Below are 16,226 nucleotides of genomic sequence, written 5' to 3'. Positions count from 1 at the left end.
GGTATTGTATTAAGGTCAAACAAGGGTCTGTGAATTGGGTCTCCTTAATGTTCCAGCTCAAGGAGTGTACTAGCAAATCCTTCTCGTGCTCAGGAAACAGTCCTACAGCCTTTGGAAAATTGGGGACTTGGGCTGTTAAAACACATAAAAAGCTGTATATCCCTGCCAATGACGGTTTTCCAGTGTGGTACTGCCTTCCGTGATTGCCCACAGGATGATGAAGGGAAAACAGTGTGTCCAGAGATGCCCTTTTCTAAGCCGGGATTTTATAGGACGTTAGTGCTTACGAAACAAGGCTTTTCGATCAAGTTAGACTCCTGTTAAAAAGTCAGCTTGCAATTAATGTAACGAAGTCTATGATTTGGTATGCAAAACCTCAGACTTCCTTTTAGGGCTGGCTGGCTTTGCCATCAACTTAACCACTGATTTGCCTCACAGCTCAGTGAATCTGAAGGTCACCTGCGACATTTCATTTCAGCCATGGTGGGCGAGGGGATGATAATATTTATAAACACAAACCTCTCCAAAGGGATGAACTTAACACAAATACCACTATATGAGTGGTGGCATTTAGAGAGGTGGCAATGCTCGCCCGATGTCCCTGTGGAAGGTGTGTCCCCATGGGGAAGGAAACTTTTGTCTTGGAGGGCCAGCCGAGGCTCCTCATCTTCATTACTGAGAGAGCCAACAGCGATCGGCGGGCTTCAGTCCCCACAAACTCTCTTCCAAGCACTGCACTGTCTGCCACACAGCTGTTTCACATCACTAGACTTGTGATTATTTATGTCCTAGGGACTATCTTCCGTGTGCCTCTGTTATGAGACACGGGGCAGATTTCCCTAGTAACATATAAACACTCCATTAGCAGCATGATAGTCAATTTAACTCATCCCCATACTGCCTATATGAAAGCCAGATGACGTATTTTAAATTGATTCTCTTACATTAAGTTTGCTAGACATAAATACATGCAAATCTGGGAAGTTATCAACAGGGTGGTTACTCAATAGATTGATTCAGGGATCCTGGTGGAGGGAAGGGTGACGTTGGAGCAATGGGACTAGAAGGCAAGCTATCTTTTAAAAGTTATATGAGTGACTGAATGCTGACAGATTCCATTTTAATACCCAGAAACAAATAGTCTTGAAACACCACTTAGTGAAAGAGAAGTTTCAGCACTTACAGTCACGTCATGATCTGGGGCACGCACCATAAACTGACTATAGTTTAGTAGGCCAATGGCAGAAGTGAGATAATATAGCATATTAACTGGTGGGGATGAATGTAACCTTTAGGCTACTATTCTTAGTTGCAAACAAATCAAGTCGAAGGAGCTGAAAATCAGCAGGGGTTCCCAGGAGATCACACGGATAATTAGGGATTAGAACTGGCACAATCCAAACAAGGAAATTGTTTCCGTTGGTCAACGCGCTGAGATACAGCTGAACGCTTGTGTTCCATGATAGAAATGACTGTTATTTCCCTACTTTGCAGAGAAAAAGTGGGCTCAAACTCCAAGGCTCATTTAGATGAGAAAAGGCAATCTGACAATGAGGGACACAGAATAGAAGAATGGGTTTCCCAGGACACAAGACCAAACCCTTCTTTGGAGATCAGAGACAAGACTTAATGATGAGCAATCAATCGGTTTAAGTCCCTTGAATTGGGGAAGGCCTAGAAAATCATCCAAGTCCTTTATAACTCTCTCACTTTCATATAACTTGATTAATATTGAGGTCAAATTAGAATATGTGCATTTGAGTTCCATTGTCAATGGAAAATGTGCAAGAAAACTGTTCCACAAAGATACCGATTTATCTGTTTAAATCAATTTGGCTTTTGTCACACAAGAAGAGATTCTAATCTTTATCTATTTCAGTTATTTTTAATGTTCTGTTCCCTGTAAGGATTGGGAATTACAGCCAAGTTTGTCTTGGCATTATTCAAACACCAGCGATGGCCTACAAAATGCCACGCTCAGAACGATACGGTTCGACTTTTAAATTTATTTATGTAATTCCTTAAGTAAATCTCTGAAAATGTTTTTCAGAGCACAGCCCTCACTTGTTCTATATGATCGAATTCAGTCACAAATGTGAATATTTTTTTCATATTCTTTAAAAGACATGAAGGGGTTTAAAAAAATCTTGGAAAATTCCATTATCTTTTCACTCAATTCCCCACAAACTCTTTAAAGCTCTGTCACATATTAAAAGAGTCCTTGAAAAGTGAATTTAAAATTTAGGCTAATTATTGACATTGTATGCTTCTGTTCTGACTAAATTTCCTTAACTTTTTATATGCGGAATGGATTTTGAATATGAGAGAGTCTTAGCTATGGAACAAATGAATAAAGATCTTGAAATATGTAGCTTCAGCTGAGAAAGAAAAAAAGCTAATTCATTATATCCCTATCTAGAGTCAAATGAATTAAAGAGAAAAAAGAGAACCTATGCTTTCTTTGTTTGCATTTTCAGTAGCTTTTCAATTAATGAGGATCCTATTTGAATGGAAGTCACGTGAATTATTTCCCCCACATTCATATGAATTCCTCATTTAAATACATAATTTCAATCACATCAATATGAATTTTGTACCAGTGCTTTTTTGTGGCTACACATGGGCTCTGATTTAAATTTTACCCTGGGGGAGAAGATACATTGTTTAGATTTTTATTTTTAATATTGTTTAAATGTTTCCCAATGCTAGTTTTTTAAAGCACCAAACCTAAACCCACTCTCATCCAACATACAGAGTTCCACTCATGGTGCGGGGTGAAGTAGGATTGCCCTGTACAGTTTCCCAGGCTGTGACTCTTCATGGGGAAAGACTGCCACCACCTTTCTTCCGTGGAGCAGCTACTGAGTTCAAACCACTGACCTGGTTAGTAGCCAAGAACTTTTAACCACTGCTCCACCAGGGCTCCCTTATAAAGTGGGACAGGATATAATCAAGCAAGGCATTTGAAATGAATAATTTTTCCAACTTCTACCCCTGCCATATGTGAAATTTGTTTTAGAGTTCCCAACTAAGTTCATTCTGGTTCAACCCACTGCTGATAATCTATCCTTTACCCCAGCTATACTGAATCAGAATCTACATGTTCACAAGGGACCCATACATATTATATATGCATAAGCATCACCTGGGGATCCATAGGGATCATCTAGGAAAGCTTTTGAAAACATTGATTTTGAAGGAGTCTACCCGGACTGGAAATACAAGTTCTCAGCCATGAGTAGAAACAGAATGAACTGGTTGGGAACCCTATTTTATTCTTTAATCATATCAATCAACATGTGTAACTTCTTTTAGACTCTGAACTACTTAAGGTAATACAGCCTATGAGGACATATGTCTTTTACTTTCAGGAAGAAGGTTTTTTGTTAGTTTTTCCCCTTGGAAATGCTTACGGATGACTGCTGTTTCAGAGCCTATAGACAAAAAAAGAGGGGATGTGGGGAGTGAGTCTTTTCAGTGATCCCTTTTAGATCAGCTGTTTTGTCTCAAAGGGAACACACAACAGGTGGCTTTGAACACTCCGAAAGTTGAGCCTCAGGGAGACAATCCAGACAGCAATATCTTAGTTCTTGTCCTTACTGTTGCTGACTACTTACACATCAAAGCTCTGAGTCTTTTCAGTTGGTATATTTAACTAAATCCAATTTTCTTTCATTCCAGTTTACAGTGAACTTTGTGATGCTCAAAACTCACTGCCATCAAGTCAATTCTGACTCATAAACAGGGTACAACTGGCCCCTGTGGGTTTACAAGACTGTAAATCTTTCTGTGAGTAGAAAGCCTCATCTTTCTCCTGTGGAGCCACTGATGGTTTTGATTGGCAAGCTAGGCAGTTATCAGCCCAATGTATAATCCGCTATACCATATTGCTACCACAAAGTGTCTTGAAAACCTGCTTTAAAATGCTTACCAGACCTCCATCTTGAAAACCTACTTTAAAATGTTTACCAGACCTCCACCTAAGGCTACCAGGATTTTTAAGCAATCCCACTATTGACCCTACAGTATTATAGGAAGACTCTAGAATATTTACTTGTTCCATTAAGCTGTCCATGGTGATTACAATTCAAGCCATCTGAAAATAATTAGATCATAAATGTTAAGAAAAGTTACTTGAAACTAACTTTAAACAGTTAACCTAATGGAAGGTATTTTTAAGTTAGACTTTGCAAAGATAACGCATTTTACTTCATTGGGATATTACAGAGTCATTAGAAGACACATATTTCCATTATCTGAAATAAAAAATGAGTTGCTATTTTTATTCATAGCGTGCTTCATTTTTAACTATGACTTAAAAATGAAGTCCAACCCCTGTACTCACCTGCAATCACTGATATTTAATCCCCACCATTTCAAAGGAAGAGTGGCATCCAGCGAATAAGATAAGCAAACTTCCAGGATCTAACGCAGCCACTCATGCCCCCGGGACAGGGCACCAGCCGTCTAATTGCTTGTAAGGGCTCCAGATAACAGGAAATTACTGAGCACCCTGGCTGTGATTCTAGGTACACTGGGCACCCTTAAGATCAGCAACTGGCCTTGCTTCATTCCCTCAAGGAACCCACTGGTCAAACTTTCTGCTGTTCTAAGCACGCCATTACCCTGTCATTCGCCTGCTCCTGAAAGTCATTGAACGGATTCCATCCCTGTGCACACAGTGCAAGACGCAGAACCCATCTGCATGGCCCATACGTGCCCAGTGTAATATTTTAAACCCTGTAATTAATGTTAAAAAGACAGAGAGAAAGTTATCAAACACTTACGTTTAAAGCAGTAGGCATCAAATCTGCTATCAGGGGGAGGGAAGCCTGTCTGGTTCTCAAAACGATACAGGGTTCTCACCCCAAGTAAACCACCTCCACACTGGACCCTGGCCACGGTCACAGGGTGGCGCACACTGGCATCTGACAGCCAACCGTAATCACACTGGTCGAAGCCATTCCTCCAGGCAGCATGGAGCTCTCCCACCGTCGCCAGCCGGCCATTCTGGCTTTCACACGCTGCGTCTGCTTCCTCGAAGGTGAATTTATCAGGAGCAGTGATATGGACCACATCACCTAGAAGGAGCCAAGCAACAGAAAAGCTTTCATTGTTCATCCCCTTATTATTTTTATGTTAATAAAGACCAAAAACTGAAAAGTTGCTTTGGAATTGACTGGCGCTCAAGCAACCCCAGGTGGGAAGGCAGAGCTACAGGCCACTGGGTTTCCAACGGCAGGTCATCGTCTGTGATGTCGCTGGTGCACTCAGACACCACACGTTTCAGATAATGGCTGAGCACATTAACTGTAACATCCTCCTGACACTCTAACGTACAATCATGATTAGACGGCATAACTTAACTATACTTATTCTTGATGTATAATAATAAATAACTTAATACACAGAGAGCAGAAAATGCAAGAAGTCATTTGATGATGAGGTTAAAAAGAAATTGTCTTGAAATAGCAAGGCTTTCCAAGTGATTTCTTGGACTTCTGTCCAGGAGATGTTTTTTTCTCTAATGAACAAGTCTACAATGTATGTACAAACATTGCATCTGGGAGAGGAAAGGTGTACCGAACTCCTGTTGAGATTATTTCATTTTGTTTAGCCTAAAGTGATCATCATCTGAACCCTTTCCTTGTATATCACAACCCACACAACCATCCAAATGGATAAACTTCTACCCAGTCCATCAGCAAAACGAAGCAAGAAAACAATGAAGAGGTTGAAGATGGGGAGGCACAGAAACAACAGAATGCTCGTGCCTGCCTGCCTTTACTAGAGGCAGAACTCCCATACGGGTTATGGGGACCATGCACTGCAGAGTAGCACAGGGTCCAGGGGTGTATGCGAGCTAACATCAGCTCCCACTCAGCCAGCCCAAGGAACCTCAGGAAGGAGCCCCTTGCTTCTACTCTCTCTACCCAGAGAGGGTGACATTCACAATCCTCCAAAAGGTGACCACTTCTTGTAATTCGCGCACAGACGCTGTCTGATGGGAGCTCTAACTCGGTCCAAGTGACTTTGTACTGGTTGATGGTTAGCAAGCAAAGGCTGGGCATGTTTTATGTTCACCACCAGGTCCAACTAGCAGAGAACATATTCTTAAATCCAGCCTCATTACCATAAAATAAGCTGTTAGCACCATAGGGTCTGTTTAATTTTACCAAGAAAGCCAGATGTCACAAGTACTGATTTTAAAAGAAGAGAGCCATGACTCACTGGCCTCTCTCTTTCACTGTCTTTTCTCTCCCCCTCTTTGCCCTTTCTTCTCTCCCCTCCTTTGTTCTGTCTCCTTCTCCATTGCCTTCTTCTTCCTCATTGCGACCCTATAGGGCAAGTTGAACTGCACCTTTGAGTTTCTGAGACTGCAACTCTCTATGAGAATAGAAAGCCCGCCCAGCGTTCTCCCATTGGACGGGGAGTGGTTTCCAACTGCTGACCATGCGGTTGGCAGCCCAATGCAGAACCTGAAGGCCAGACCAACAAACAAAAAAGACTACAGAGTGTCATGGAGAACGAACTTCCCAGTTTTAAACAGACAACATAGGGAGGGTATTAAAGAGAAGCAGATGTCATTAGAAATGGTCCCACATTGGAAACGTATGTAAGAAGACATCACCATCGGCATCACACAGAAATTAGATTCGTGTCAGGCCATTCTGGCATCCGTTTCAGAAGAGGCGCTGTGGACCAATGAACTGCATTCTTTTTTTGCTTTTGTCCAATTATCTAGACTTGAAACCTGTTCACTTCCTTGATACACCATGTAAGTGTGAGTGTTGTCTGTGGGTCCTGTGGCATGAAAATGTATGAGTGAACCGAGCAGAGAAGTAAGGTGCCCTGGGATGGACAGATGGTATCAGGATGAAGACAGACAGAGAGTGGAGGCCATGTCTGACTGTGCCTCACAGGAATCAGTCTGGGGCGGACGTGGGGTGGATTTTCCATCCCCGTGGATAGCCAGAGGGCAGGCATAGCCCCCACACCGCTTCTTCATATGTGTTCTGGATTTCTAAGATATTCATTTTTACCTCTGATTGGCAATAATAACTTCCTGCCAAGTCTCCTTTGAGTTCACTAGCTGCCTAGTTTTAATCATACAATCCTTTCAAGTTACTTATATTCGGTGCTTTTTAACAGTTTTGCATGAAAACATATCAACACTGTAATTTTGGCGCCGAGCTGGGCAGCCTTCCACTGTGTCAGACTAAAGGCGACATGGGCCGCAGCCCTCGGGATGGGAATCCACAACAGCAGTGTACAGCAGAGAGCAAACCAAGATAACACAAAGGAAATAGTTAAGAATCACCTGGGGCATACGGTTAAAATGAAGACTTCAATTCCGAATAGGAGGGTAGAAAATGCAAATTATCAGCAAGCGACCCAACCAGAAGGAACAAGTCCTGAGGCTTAATAAACACTCATTTCTCTGTTTTTATGGTGAGGAGCCCTGGGGGCAGAGTGGGCTACAGGTGAGGCTGCTAGCCAGAAGGTCAGCAGTTTAAAACCACCAGGTCTCTGGGGGAGAAAGATGAGGCTTTCTACTCCCCTCAAAGATGTACAGCCTTGGAAACCGACGGGGGCGGTTCTAGACAGTCGCTAGGAGTCAGAATCGCCTTGATGTCAGTGTGTGGCTTGATTGTGTCTGTGCACCACAGCTTCAACAGTCTTGAAGGTGGCACCGGATGAGACCAGGCTTGGTCCCTTCTATACAAAGTTGCTATGAGTTGGAGCCAATTCAGCAGCACCTCATGGCCAGAACCAATTTCAGTGTTAGAGGGGGAATCAAAGCCTTCTGGGAGAGCACAGGACAAGGTTGTGTTATAACTGTAGTTCCATGTTCTGATATGGGAACAATTTAATATATTTTAGATTGATGGGATAGATGCCCTACAGGCAGATAAGCATCCTTTCTATAAATTGACAGGGAGTCTCCTATTAAGTCCCATGAATAAGCTCATCAAAGCAATTACAGGAAATCCCTGGGTTGTGAAACTTCTGATTTACAGAAACTTCATAAGACTAAACTCTTTCTTCTCCATTAATGCTTTTTGCTCTCGCTTTGAAACAATTGAGTCATCCCTACTCAAAACAAAATTCTGTATCACCTTCACTGGCTGCAGATCCAGCTTCTAAATCACTGGAAAGGTTTCCAGTCTTTTCTTGCACTAAACCTTAAAAACTAAACTCACTGCCAGGGGGTAGAGTCCAACGCACAGTGACCCTATGGAGCAGCATAGAACTGTCCTATGGGTTTCTGAGGCTAAAATCTTTAAGCGAACAGAAAGCCTTGTCTTTCACTACTGACCAGGGCTCCTCTCTGGAACTAAGTCAATGACCACCCATAGGTACCCTACAGGACAGAGTAGAACTTCCCTCCTGTCTCTGAGTTTCTGAGACTGTAACTCTATGGGAGTTGAAAGCACCATCTGCCTCCTGTGGAGACATTAGGGAGATTAAGGATTTGAACTATTGGCCTTGCGGTTAATAGCCCAACACATAACTACTACGCCATCAGGGCTCTTCCTGTTGTATCAAGGAAAAGCTAAATAAGAACTGTATGCAGTTGATTTGACTAATCTGCAAATTTCACTTAAATGTTTACCTAGACTTAAAGACACAAGTACTGATGTTGTGGTAACCTGGGGACTGCCAGTACATTGATAAGGATTGATAAGACAATTAGTATAAAATTTGGTTGTAAGAATAATCTACAGAGAATTTTTTTCCTTTTTCTCAAATTAAAAAGAAAAATGAAATATCCACAAAATAACATACAAAATACATGTGGATGCATGAAACCATTCATCCATTACACAAGATAAAATGTCACATTAAATGAAAGCAATAATTCAAGATGCCGAATGTGGAAGTGAAGATTTCCTATAAGAATAATTTGTGTGTTCATATAGAATGTATATATTGTTCTTTGATTCCAAGTTAAAATCTCATGGCCTTGAGTCCTTCCTGTAAGTTCAACGTTCCAGGAATGTTCTAGAAGAAAGTGGAAAACATTGCTGGTGAGACTTTAATATGTGATGTCATCCACAAAGCTCAACTCCTCTTAATCATGGGAATTAATATAGTCAGAAATACTCTAATTTGACAACTGGTTGTTCAAAGACTCCCTGGAAAGTGAACCATGCAAATCCTTTTTCATACTTTTGATTTCTAAATAGGAAGGGGAAAAAAACCCCTGCTTTTTGGAAAGTTAAAAGTGACAGGAACAGAAATGCCACGCAGATGAACACATTGGAACAGAGCCAGTATTCAACAGCAAGACTTCATACCCAGGTCAGCAAAAACACTAAGAACCTGGATCTAGACCAACGCTGGGAGGAGATCGTTCTGTCCCTCTGGGTATTCCTTGCAGTCACCAAGGGAAAGGGAGAATTGGCGAATTACAGATGCTTACGCAATGCTTCTGCAGACTCTGGTGAATGGGCTTCTCTCTGCAATAGTCAAAACTGACACCTCCCCACAATTTTCTGAGCTGGGCAATGTTTCTCGGGGGATGGGATACAAGTTTGATGTTTCTTCTGTTTGTGTTCAGAACTACACTGAAATGTCTGATCAGAAAATGAGCTCTGGTTAAACTAAGGACAACCCCGTTTTCCCTGGGTTTTTTTTTTTGCTTTGGTTTTTGTTTCACGATGAGGAAATTCAAGATTTGGAAATGCTTGCACATTCCCTTGTCATCTGGGACAACGTGCTGCAGGAGGACTAAGCTTGCACACTGGAAGGATTGTGTGAGCTGCAAGCAGTCACTGTCCCTCACAATTTAAACATGATCTGAGAGCCATATATTTTACAAACAAAGAAAACCACCATTATCTGAAAAGCATCCTTTAGAATTGTACTTCAAAGCCACATATACATACCAAAAGCGCCGCACAAAGCTCTGGAGAGGCAGTTTGCCAACCCCTGGCCTCCCCCAGGAAACCACCCACAGCTTACAAATAACCAGGAGCCACAGAACAACCAGCTCCATGAAGATTCTCTCTGAATGTGTGGGACGTCTAGTTTTCTCAAAGACAGCTTCTCTCTTTCTTCCCTTTCCCTTTTCCCTTCCTTCTGTATCTTTACACACAAGACCAGAGCGGCTCAGATCAATCATTTCTTCTGAGTCACAAACTCTGTCAGCTATGTATGTCTGCTTAAGAGCTAACCCCACAAACCCACCCAGGGCAACCCTAAAGGGCAGAGGAGACCTGCCCGTGGGGGTTTCCAAGACCGGAACAGCCTCTTTCTCCCCAGGATTAACTGGTGGTTTGGAACTGCTGACCTTCCGGTTAGAAGCCGAACAAGTAAGTAGGGCTCCTCTATACTGCTATAGAGATGTAATACAGCATCCTATGCAGCAAAGACTAGCGGATCGGGCCAATGTTTACAGAGAATCCAAAAGCCTGCCAACCCCCCTGAGAAGAGATCTCTTAGCTTGCACCAAAGCCAACCTTCTCTTCACAGCAACAGGAAAACTGAGACGCTGCCGGCGTCATGTCACTCCATTTCAGAACCTAGAGATAAAGTTGGGTTGGCACTGTTTCAGATTTAAGAGGTACTGATACCGGGAATTTGGGCTGGAATCTTCCAAATTTCTAGCTTTCCTTAGGCTGAAGCCAAAGCAAGATGGGCCTTAAAACTTAGGCGCTGGGGTGTGATCATTTAACGTGGAGTACTGGAGTAGTGGCATCCGTCTCCTGTGAGAATCAGGGTTCCCCGGTGGCACTCGGGGGTAGGCGCCAGGCTGCTGACTCACGAGATGCCCCACAGGAGAAACATGAGGCTGTCTGCTTCTTCACGGATGGTGTTGTTTGTGGGTGCCGACCCACAGCGAGCCTATGCACAACCGACACTGCCCGATCATGCACCATCCTCACAACTGTGCAGGGTGCTTGCTCTTCAGGAGGTATTCAGTGTCTGACAATGTCTCAGTGAGCTCCATAAGGTTTCCAGAGGCTAACTCATCTGAACAGGACATTCCCACTTCCTAGGACGATCTTAGTCTGGAAGTTATGCTGAAAGCTGTTCACTTTGGGCTGCCCTGCTGTTACTAAGGAGGGGTTCTACACCATAGCTAATTTTCCAAGTCTTCAAAGTAATCTAAGACAATTGAACCTAGTATTCCATTTGGCAGGCACCGTATGGCTCCAAACCCACTTCAGCAGGATCACCCAAGGCTTGCTCTTTTGACTTTTTCACATTTGGACAAATAGCCGCTGTATTTCTTATAAAGCTATTGGATTTAGGACTCCAGGAGACCAGGGCATTAGAATGCCAGCACCAATGACTGACACGTGCTTCCAAGGGTTTTGTTAAGACATTTCTATTTATCTAAGAAAAGATTTTTAAATGCAAAAGTCTATATATGGGAAATATTAAAGCATCTGCTAGAAAACTATTAGAACCAAGGATGAGTTCAGCAAGATTGCAGAAGATTGCAAGATCAATACATGAGACTCAATTGCACTTCTATACAATTGCAATGAACAATCAGAAAAAAATTAAGAAAGTTTCCTGTACAACAGCATTAAATAAACTTAACAGAAGATGGGCAAAACTTGTACTTTGAAAATTACAAAGCATTTTGAAAGGAAATCAAGATTTAAATAAACAGAAAGACACCCATTCATAGATCAGAAGATTTAATAATGTTAGATGACAATTCCCCCAAATTGATCTAAAAGATTCACTGCCATCCCTCATCAGAATTCTAGCAGCCTTCTTTCTAGATTTGGGCAAGCTGATACTAAAATTCATAGGGGGATTCAGGAAACCCAGAAGAATAGCTAGAATATGTTTTTTAAGCAGAACAAGGTTGGAGCCCTCCCACTTCCTAATTTGAAAGTGACAATAAACAAGGCAGGGTAATACTGGCAAAAAGAAAGACATAATAGATCAATGGGATAGAATTGAGGGTCAGGAAATAAACCTATTGTGTATGGTAAACTGATTTTCCACAAGGGTAAAAGACCATTTAATACACAAAGTATAGTCTTTTCAATAAGTGATCCTGAGGCAACTAAATATGCAACTAAATATGCAAAAGAGTGGATTTAGACCTCTATCTTACTATCCTATACACAAGTTAACTCAAAATGAAGGATAACTAAGAGCTAAAACTTTAAAACTCCTAGAAGAAAAGATACAGTTTGTCTTTGTAATCTGGATATTGGCAAAGTTTTATCAGATGTGACACAGAAGCATCACCAACAAACAAATAAATAAACAAACAGAGCTTTGTCTTAATTAAAAACTGCTGTGCTTTTAAGAAAGTGAAAGTATTTTCTCTACAGACTGGGAAAAAACTACAGAGTTTTCAAATCATGTATCTGATAAGGAACCACAAGCAAAGAAAGCTGTGGACAAATATGCCTTACATATCTCATGAACCCATACTCAAACCCTGAGTTAAATACTAGCAAATGAAACCCAAGACCATATTAACAACAGGATTACACACTGTGTCCAAGTGAGATGTAGTACAGGAGTGTACTAATGGCTCAACATGGGAAAATCAATTGATGTGAAATGCCACATTAAGAGAACAAAGTACAAGAACCACAAGACTGACTTAATCTACCGAGGGACGGTCTTTGACAAAAATCCTTTCATAATAAAAATGCTCAACAAACAAATAAGGGAGAGAAATTCTTCAATATGATAAAGGGCACGTAAAAAAACTCACAACTAACATCATGTTCAATGGAGAGAAAATGCCAGCTTCCCCTTTAAGATCAGGAACTTTACAAAGATGCCTGCTCTGACCACTGCTATTTAATATTTTACTAGAAGTCCTGGCCAGAGCAATTAAGCTTGAAATACATAAAGGCTATCCAAATCAGGAAGGAAAAAGAAAAAGTGTTCATATACCTGGATGGCAAAAATACACAAAAGAGCTACAATAGCTAATTAATATGTTCAGTGAAAGGGTACAAGGTCAATATACACAATTCAAATGGGTTTCTACATACTAGCGATAAGCAATCTTACAAGGAAATTTCATTAACAAAAGAATCTGAAAGAGTAGGCCATAATTCTTTCTGTTCACCACCAACCACAATCAAAGTCTATTCCAGAAATTAACACATTATAGCTATTCAACAAATTACACCCTCCTCTTAGAATGTCTGTTGGGGTTTGAACAAGTGCAAGGTAGCTGAGAGGAACTTCAGAGAGCCGAATGAAGGTCAAACATGATAGTGGGACAGGAGGAAAGTAAAAGGAAATAGAAGAAAGAATTAGGAGGCAAAAGACATTTATAGAGGTATAAATATAAGCATGTACATATGTAAATATATTAAAATATAATGATAGGGATATAGGTCTGTGTACATATATTTATATCTTAAGTATTAAGGTAGCAGATGGACATTGGGACTCTACTCAAGCCCTCCCTCAACCCAAGAACTCTTTGTTCTAGTAACCTGGCATTCTGTAATGTTCACCTTCCCAATATGATCACTGAAGACAAAGCGGATGCATAAGTAAATGTGGTGAAGAAAGTTGATGGTGCCTGGTTATCAAAAGACATAGTGTCTCGGGTCATAATGGCTTGAAGTTAAATAAGTGGCCATCTAGCAAGGAAGCAACAAAGCCCACATGGAAGAAGCATACCAGCCTGTGTGATCACAAGGTATCAACAGGATCACGCATCAGAATATCCAAAACAATCATATTCATACAAATGACAAGGGTCAGAGTGGAGACCCAGAGCCCATCTGTAGATAACTGGACATCCCTCACAGAAAGATCACAAGGAAGTGAAGAACCAGCCAGGGGCAGTACAGCACCATTGAAACACACAACATTCCTCTAGTTATTTGATGCTTCCTCCCCTCCACTACCATGACCCAGTTCTACCTTACAAATCCGGCTAGAAGGGAGCAAGTACATTGGTACAGATAAGACCTCTCCACACATGGAATCCCGGACAGATAAACCCCTCAGGCACAATAATGGGAGTAGCGATACCATGAGGGTAGGGTGAATGTGGTAGGGAGAAGGGGGAGAAAGAGGGAACTGATCACAATGATTGATGTAACACATACACCCCCAACCAGGACGAACAACAGAAACGTGGGTGAAAGGAAACAGCAGTCAGTGTAAGACATGAAAAAATAATTTATAAATAATCAAGGATTCACGAAGGTGGGAGAGAGGTGGTGAGGAGCTGATACAAAGGGATCAGGTAGAAAATAGTGCTTTGAAAATGATGATGGCAACAGACACACAAATGTGATTGATACAATTGATACATGGATTGTTAAAAGAGCTGTAAGTGCCCCCAATAAAATGATTTTAAAATTTAAAAGAACAAATCTTCTTGGCAGGTGAATGTTTTTTAAAAAATTCACTTGGTGGTAGATGTAGTATTTCCCCATTCAGAAACGGAAACCTGACATTTCTATTTCATTTGGAAAAGAATAGTTTGTTCATAAGATTTATTTTGTACCTTTATTGGATCAGCATTGTGTTGACGTTCTTTCTCCTCTCCTTAAATTTCTCTTCTTACTCTTTTCTATGATCTCAGAAGTAGATCTTCTCCAGGGATAATCCTCTTTCCTATCCAGCCTTTTCTAGTAATTTTTCTTTTGCCAAAATCCCCTTCCCTTCTGGGAAGATCATATTCTTTAGAAATGGCTTTAGTTCTACCAGGACCTTACAGTAGTTTTGCAGAAATAAAACTAACACACCCTTATATTTGATGGACACAAAGAAATTGGAAAGCAATAACACTAAAATGCATCAAACTAGCTCTGAGAAAAGTCGGATATCAGAGTGAGGAAATTACAATTGGGATTGTTGGAACAACCAGCAATGACCTCTAGGGTGCTATCAATTTTCAGGCAGAGGGAAAATTACAATGTTGAAAAGGCAGGGGTGTGTTTTCTTTGTGAGATTGCCGTCTGCAGTGTCAGAGAATCAGAGGCCCCAGTGGCCTCAGCACCACGAGAGGATGAGACGGTGCTGAGGAGCCGCACCAAGACCAGGAGACGGTGCACAGGAGTTGTAACAAAACCAGGAGATGGTGCAGAGGAGCCACACCAGGATTAGGAGGCAGAGTGGTGGGCGTCCCAGCCCATAGTCAGAAGCCATGGGACCACATGTTTGAGACGCCAAAAATCAGAGAGACATGCCTGTGATCAGAGCCATCGCAGACCAAAAAAACCCACAACTGTAACATTTTGTAACTTCTTAGATTCCCTACTAAACTCTGTAATTATGAATAGTGTCTGAGGCCATTGCAATGAGTTTTCAAAATGAGAAAGCCTTGGGAGGGGTGTTGGTGTCAGAATTAGAGTAAAGAAGTGTGGAGGGTGGAGGTATGCCTGACTCCACTGCTCTACGGCAATCAACACTTGTGTCGGTGTGGAGCTGGATTCTCCTTTTCTTGGTGAGGTCGAGGGAAGTCATGGTAGCTCCCACGTCATCTCCTTCAGGTTCCCGAGAAGGGTGACGCTTTTGCTTTATGAGCTTGTGGATGGACTCTTTTGTTTATGTAATCGTTTTTCAGCTAAGAGATTTACAGTTTACGCCATTCTTCTCATAACTCTCCTGCTTACGGATTATACTTTTGGTATGGTTGCAGCTTAATTGCTAATTTTCAGTTAAATAGCCTGCTTTATAGAGCACTTCCAATTGTCCAGCTTCTTGTCCATGAACTTCTGGGGGAGTCAGAAATGAGAATATATCTGAACAGTGTGATTCAAAAAGATTGAGCCGTCATAATTCTAATTAGAGGGCGTTGGCTGGCTTTGTGAGCTGTTCCCTTATTGACGGCAGCACTGTCCAGTTCGGCACGGTCCCCACAGCTGTTTTCCTGACTGAGCCTGTTGTGTGGCCACTGTGTCAATCCATCTTGTTTCGGGCTTTCCTCTTTGTCACTGCCCCTCTACTTTTCATGGGACTGGCCCCTCCTGGAAACGTGTTCACAGTAAATGTGACAAAGTCTCACCATCCTTGCCTTTATGGAACATTCTGCCTGGCCTTCTTCCAAGGCAGATGTGCTTGTTCTTTTGGCAGTCCACGGTACTTCCAAGATTCTTCAGCAGTACCACAGCTCAAATGCATCGACTCATTGGTCTGCCTTATTCAATGTCCAACTTTCACAGGCATTTGAGGTGATCGAAAACACCATGGTTTGGGTGAGGTGCACCTTAGTCCTCTAAGTAACATCTTTGCCTTTTAGTACTCTAAAGAATATAATTGTA

General features: G+C 41.7%; 1 protein-coding gene across 2 annotated transcripts in view; it reads right to left on the bottom strand.

The window, feature by feature from the left end:
* The window catches only part of VCAN (versican), a 114,554-nt gene that overhangs the window by 69,344 nt on the left and 28,984 nt on the right, over positions 1–16,226 (bottom strand). For both annotated transcript variants that reach the window (XM_075541255.1, XM_075541256.1), the window contains exon 6: positions 4,788–5,081. In XM_075541255.1, the coding sequence (XP_075397370.1) occupies positions 4,788–5,081 (294 nt within the window). The remainder of the gene's footprint in view (positions 1–4,787; positions 5,082–16,226) is intronic.

This window comes from Tenrec ecaudatus, chromosome 2 (assembly GCF_050624435.1).
Source record: "Tenrec ecaudatus isolate mTenEca1 chromosome 2, mTenEca1.hap1, whole genome shotgun sequence".
Classification (NCBI taxonomy): Eukaryota; Metazoa; Chordata; class Mammalia; order Afrosoricida; family Tenrecidae; genus Tenrec; species Tenrec ecaudatus.
The sequence above is the reverse complement of the archived record's forward strand: the minus strand, read 5'-3'. Positions and strand labels throughout refer to the sequence as shown.